The 7,017-nt window shown below is 44.1% G+C and overlaps 1 protein-coding gene across 1 annotated transcript in view; it reads left to right on the top strand.

The window, feature by feature from the left end:
* The first annotated feature begins 1,095 nt into the window (after positions 1-1,095).
* The window catches only part of MYZAP (myocardial zonula adherens protein), a 93,512-nt gene continuing 87,590 nt past the window's right edge, over positions 1,096-7,017 (top strand). Inside the window, exon 1 of the mRNA XM_074966257.1 lies at positions 1,096-1,282. Coding sequence (XP_074822358.1) covers positions 1,199-1,282 — 84 coding nt within the window. The 5' untranslated portion in view covers positions 1,096-1,198. The remainder of the gene's footprint in view (positions 1,283-7,017) is intronic.

Here is a 7,017-nt window from a genome sequence, read left to right as displayed (position 1 = left end):
GTGGAGCTCCAAAGCATCTCTTTTACCAACAGATGTTGGTTCAATTAAAAAAAATTACCTCGCCTACCTTCCCGCCCCCCCCCTTGCCCCCTGGATCCTGGGCCCAACACACCTACAACACTACAAGTAAACAGCTATGTTTTATACTGTTCACTAAGTGTAAAAGACAGAATGCTAAGTGTAAAAGATGGAATGCTTGGCTATCTGTCACAAATAAATACAATACATGCAAGTATATGCACACTATATATATTCAAACAGGCACACGATGCATATGTATTTATATACTGTGCATTCACAATATCCACATTCATACACACAAGCACTCACTCTGCATACATACACTATGCTTCCATATGCTATGCATACAAATACTTATGCACTATGAACAATCACTGTACACAAATAGGATATAAATCCATGCTAGGTCCATGAGTGGAGCTTCTAGATTCTACTGAAATACAAGTAATAACTAACAGACAAAGCACCCACCCACAAATACCCAGTGCACACACCTGCCGTGCGTGCACACACTGACCAATACCCAGTGCGCACCCATGCTGTGAACACACCAACAAATACCCAGTGTGCACACCTGCCGAGCATGCACACAACCACGCTACCCAGTGTGCACACCTGCTGTGTATGCACACATCCACAAATGCCCTACACGCACCCCCCCCACACAAATACCCGACGCACACATCTGCTGTGTGCACCCCCCCACACAAATACCCGACGCACACACCTGCTGTGTGCACACACCCCCCCACAAATGCCAACTGCACACGCCTGCTGTAGAGCTGTACATACACCCACAACTACCCAGTGCACACACCTCCTGTACACACACCCACCCATGCCTAGTGCACACACCTGCTGTGCATGCACACACCCACCCATGCCCCGTCGCACCCGTGCACGCACCTGCTGTACGCACCCATGCCCCGCGCACCTCCCCACCGCCCCGCCCGCGAACAGGCCGGGCACACAGGGGCCGCCCCGCTGCGCTGCTGGCAAGACGCCGGGCGAGCGATAAAACGCGGGTTGCCTGACGAGTCCGGGGAGCACCGTGCTCGCCCGGCGGGCGCGGCGGCCCCTCCCCGGGGCGTTGGCTGGAGCCGCACCTGCTGGCCCCGGCCGGAGCGGGGCGGCTGGGCCCGGCCCCAGTCACTGAGGGGGAAGGCGGCGAAGGAGGATGCTGCGCTACAGCTCCGCGCTCACCGTCACCACCACGGTCCCCAGGCCGCCCGCCGGCGGCAGCCACCCCAGCGAGAAGCGGGTGAGTCACCCGGGAGCGGCCTCTCAGCCTGCCCAGCTCGGCCGCGGGGGGCGCTGGGTCCCCCCGGGCTGCTTCCCGCGCGGTGCTGCGGACCCCGAGCCAGGGGTGAAGCCAGGCCTGGGGCCGCTCCTCGCGCGGGACCCCAGAGAGTCCTGCGGGATAACTCTGCGCGGGCACCGTGTGGGCCAGGCTCCGCCTGGGGCTTGCGTGCGGGGGCTGCTCCCCGCTGGTCTGAGCTGGGCTTTCGGGCAGGGGTGGGTGCTGGTTCCCGAAACTCGCCTTGGCTTAGGGCACGTTCTGCTGTTTCACCCTCATCCCGCCACGAGCGGCTGCCCAAGTCCGCCGCACTCTCCAATGGTAGCCGTGAGCCCGAGTGTGCGGGGTCCGGTTATCAACACCGGGCTCGGCCAGCGCTGGCTCGGAGGAGCGGAGAGACTACGGGCATTCTGCTCTGTGGAGAGTGTGGCAGAATCCATGAGTCTTTTCTTCTCCCCCATTCGCTAAAGGAGCTTTTACAATGTAGGGCAAATGTCTAGTTCCCCATTTCTACTCCGCGTAGCCAGCAAGGTTAGACAAAGGCTACAGAACAGAGCAGAAAGAAAAGGAGTACTTGTGGCACCTTAGAGAATAACAAATTTATTTGAGTATAAGCTTTCGTGAGCTACAGCTCACTTTATCGGATGACAGAAAGAAGTCTGACTTGGTTTAATGTACATACTTTAATAAGGATTGTTTTTAAAGGGCAGAACATATATTTGTCCAGCAGTGTTTGCCCTCTAGCTATACATGTGTACAGGAAGATGTAGTTTACTAATGATTTCCCTTTTGACTAGAAGAAAAATGTGCCAAAATATATTTTATTGCATGGCAAAGACTAGAGCTGTAAAAGAAAGCGTATTGGTCTCAAGAGAAACACTGTGCCCCAGATCCTCAAAGGTATTTAGGGGTATAACTCCCTTTGCGGATCTGGACCTGTGCTTTTTTTTTTTTTATGTTATGTTTTTTCAGAATTAATGTTTCTACTCTAGAGAGAGAACACACTTGACATCAAGATGCACAATTTCAAAGAAGAACAGTTCAAAGAAAATATTGCAGGATACTGCAAAATAATGTTTTGGTTGTTGTGGTTTTTTTTAAAAATCTTCACTAATTAGTTTAGAGCAAAAACTTTCCCTCTATGTATTTTGGCAGACTTCTTCCCCCCCGCCCCCAGCCCCAATCTGCGCTTCATGTTTGTTTCTGTTCCAATCGAATTATCTACTGAAAACAGGATCAAATTTTGTGGGCTCTACAATGAGGTTTTCTTTTACTAGTCATAATATTGTGCCTCCAGTTTTTCCAGGAGAGGAGGTGTGCAGTTGTTTACAAACATCCAGCTGGATTTAAAGAATCAAGGACTTTCACATGCAGATGACAACAGATTAAGGATGCTTAAATTAATGCCTTAGATGCTGTAGCTAGTGGGTGTTGCTTTAAACCCATGAGCCTTTTAAATAGAACAATATTTAAATATTTTGGAATCTTTCATAATCAAGATAAGATCAGTAATGATGATGTAAGAATCTGCTTGGCAAGTCTTCTAAATGTTGTTAAAATTTTGGCAGATATAGTGACAAGAATGTTCCTACACCCACCCTACTTTAAATAGCTTTTTCAGTACTATAACAACATATGCTGTTATCATGAGAGGACACACATTCTTTACCTGCTGTAGTGGCAATAAATCAACAAGGATCAGGTGATAAGCCTGTCATTACAAACCAGTGTTGTTGTGTGACTAATCTTTTTAGAGAGACAAGGTGGGTGAGGTAATGGCTATGTCTACACTACAGACCTTACAGCGGCACAGCTGTACCGCTGCAGCTGTGCTGCTGTAAAGTCTCTTGTGTAGCCACTCTATGCTGATGGGAGAGATCTCTCCTGCTGGCATAATTAAACCACCCCAACGAGTGGCGGTAGCTATATTAGCGGTAGACACTCTCCCATTGACATAGCGCTGTCCTCACTGATGCTTTTGACAGTGAAAATTATGTCATTCGGGGGGGTATTTTTTCACACCCGTGATCAACAAAAGTTTTGCTGACAAGTGCTAGTGCAGACAAAGCTGGTATCTTTTTAATGGACCTACTTCTGTTGATGAGAGAGACAAGCTTTCAAGCTAACACAGAGCTGTTCTTTTGAAATACCTAATAGTTATCTCTGTTCATCTAACAGCAACACCCACCTGTTCATCAGAGAACACAAAACCAGTAAGGAATGTTATCATGACACCTGTTGCATATAGTAACCAGTGAGACTGGTGAAGTTGCTGTAGCAAAGTCATCTGCCTTTGTATGCTAGGAGCCAGTTAACTCTCTGACTTCACTCTTCATCACAAATATAAGGAGTATACAAACTTAGACTCATGGTGGGTGAGAAGCGAAGTTATTAAACCGGAAAATTAGAAAGCGTTGGAAACTGCAATTATTATTATTATTGTTATTATTATAGTAATAATAAGGAAATAAGATATTTTAGTGAAGAATTACATAGTATAATATGGCCTTACTTCCTAATTCTTAAGAATAAAGTGATTCCCATCCTCATTATTCATAATAAATTTCATGTTTGATATTTTTCTTCTAAACAGGTTAATATTGAGAGTATATTTTAGAATACAAGTTTCTTTTTTTTTTTTTTTAACTTAATCTACTCTAGCCTACATTCCAGGACAAAGTAAAAATATGTAGTTCTGGTAATTTGTAAGAATGCAGTCCCTTTTTCTAGTGGCAACAACGGAATTAATTTGCAAGTAAAACTCTCTTTTGTAGTGAAATGTTAGCTCCCAAACATGGCTATTCAAACAAGGGAATGAAAACACTTGGAATAACAAATGAAGTAAAATTACACCCAACACAAGATGTCATAGTCCCATCTACTGGCAATCACAGGAAAAGTGTCCATTAATCATGTTGTTTTAGAGATGAATCTAAAGGTGGCTATAATTACATTTTTTCCACATATTGTCTGTCAGTTGTCCCTTATCACCAGATTAATCTTTCTGCACTGACTGAAACTAAAGACTTGTTTCTTGTCTTGTCTTCAGAAGTTTAGAATAACTTCAGACCCTATGCAGAGTGAGTGGTTCTTAAGCTTCACCCGTTGAGCAAAGATCAAAAAAAAGTCTATGGAGGCAAGCAGCAGGGAATTACTCGACAAAATTCCAGTCCCCAAACCACTTGAGTGTCAGAAGCAATTGTATCTTTATTGGCATAACCAATAACCTCTCCGGCTTTTTGATCCCACACCCTCTAAAGTCAGTGGGAATTTTGTCATTTTCAGTAGTTGGGTCAATATTGAGCGTCTTACTCCAGTGGGAGCAATATGGAGATCTTAGGTAGGACAGATTATCAATAGACAAATATTATTTTGCTAGAAAAATATCATTTTGGTCATTCTAACCCTATTGCTGGCATTCTGGCTCCACATATTTCACTAGTATTTTGCTTAAAAAAATAAGTCTGCAGAACATTTGTCAAAATAATCATTCAGGGTTTGAGTCTGTTACTCTTACTTGTGTAAAGCAGACCCTGCTTATTCAAGGAGCGTGCTGCTCAGTGTGAATAAGGATTGTGGAAGTGGGGCCCTATTATTTTTTTTAATATAGTCTAAAATTTTAAACTTACCTTCAGTATTTTCTTTTTAAGTGCTATATTGCAACAAACTATCTTTGGTGATATCCTGCATGATATAAGCATGTCTCCAATTATTAACTTCCATTCCATTTGGCAAACTAATGTTAAGAGCTGTAGTGAACCTGTCTTTGCTTCCCTGTGTGTGCATCAGTCTCACAGGTGACGTCCAGCGTAGCTCTGGGAATATTGCTCATAGGTTGGTGGTTATCACAGAGTAAGCAGTGGGCACATTGGGATTACTTTCTTTGTTGAGTAGTTTGCTAAAACTGTGGTCACTGCAAATTATAAAGTTTACAAGTTATGGATTTTTTTTAGATTGTTTCTGACTCTTTATAAAACCAAAGTTATACCCCTACATCTACCAGGAGTTCAGTAATAGCATGATACGGTCAATTTCATTCTAACCTGTTGTGAGGGATAGCTCAGTGATTTGAACATTAGCCTGCTAAACCCAGGGTTGTGAGTTCAATCCTTGAGGGGGCCATTTAGGGATCTGGGTCAAAAATTGGGGATTGGTCCTGTTTTGAGCAGGGGGTTGGACTAGATGACCTCCTGAGGTCCCTTTCAACCCTGATAGTCTATGATGACATGGAGGTAGATGGGCGAATGCTTCCAGTCCATAACTTGGCTGCTTACTCAGAGTACCGGTACGTCTATGCTATAAGCTCTACAGCAACACAGTACTTGTTATAGCAACTGAAAGGGTCTTTCCACATAACCCCAGTGTTTCTGTCCATTTCTTCTCCACCTTCAGCTCAGTCCTATTTCTCCGCCCTTCACCCAGCACTTAGTTCAGTCTCTCCCTAGTCTGTATCTGAGGTACCCCGTCTTTTTCTGAGGAATTTCTGCAACCATCCCCACAGCTAAAGAGTGCTGGGGTTGATTCCCTCTGGAGCCCATTACAATTGTTCCTTCATTTGACCAATAAATTTGTGAACAAACAATGCAAAACGCTACCTCCCCAAGAGGCAACATCAGCTGAGGATCTGGCCGCATGTATATGTAGCTTGTGTGGGGGGGAAAAAAAATCTTTCAATTACATTTTCTATTAAAATTGAATGGGAGAGTTGGTTCAATGCTTTGTGGCATCAGAGATTCTGGAATCCCAAGTGAGGTTGTGTGAGTATATGCCCAATCTGTTTTATGGCATCATGAAGCTACTTCTTTCATGTGCCCCTTGAGACAAACCCTCAGGCTGGTGTTCGTCCAAAAGGCTAGTGACTGGTTCTGTTTGAAAATGTGTGCTTGTTTTCTGTGGCATTTGCAGAGACGTTGGGATTGGTGCATGGGTTCTGATTTAATTGGGAATATATGGTGATTGTGAAAGTGTGGGTACAGTCCTGTTTGGTAAAATTCCATTTCTGCAGGGTGATGACGTGCAGTTTCTTCATCTATGTCTCCTAAAGGGTCTGTAGAATTTGATGGAGGATCCCAGTCTTGTCAACTGATGAACTCTACAACAGTCTGGCCTTTAGTATTCTGTGAGCATTGCAAGCTGAAATGTGAAACAGTAAAGTTTGTTTCACTTTGTTGCTTGCAGTACTCATAGCAGAAATACTGATGAAAATATGATATTCTGGAGTGTGTGTGCATATGCGTACTGCTATGCGCCTGAGGGGATGGGGAAATAAAGGGCAGAGAAAAGAAGGGCTCCTAGGCGTTATGGTAATATAAATACAGTAATGTTTTGGGGGGATAATAGAGAATGAAGTATGAAAAGGGTGCTTCCTTGAATTTTTTTTAAACTTAAAGAAAAAGAAAGAGGAGAAAGGAAAAATATAAATATCAGTGGTCTCAGCCAACCAAAGAACCAATGAAAGAACCAGTCAAAGAGCTGGGGATGCTGTGCAATTGCTAACCCTAATTTATTACTCTTCCCAGTTATTCAGTTTCCTGCACTCTGATCGTGGGTCTGCATAATTATTGTTTGGGTGCAGTAACCAAATAGCATGTGAATCTCATTCCCTGTACTCTGGCAGACAGTCACTGTTCACCAGTCAGCGTATGGGGACTTGTATAATTTCAGTATGATTACTGACAAATAATTGTACTGTGAATATT

This window comes from Natator depressus, chromosome 10 (genome assembly GCF_965152275.1).
Source record: "Natator depressus isolate rNatDep1 chromosome 10, rNatDep2.hap1, whole genome shotgun sequence".
NCBI classification, from domain to species: Eukaryota; Metazoa; Chordata; order Testudines; family Cheloniidae; genus Natator; species Natator depressus.
This window is presented reverse-complemented; position numbering and strand designations above follow the sequence as displayed.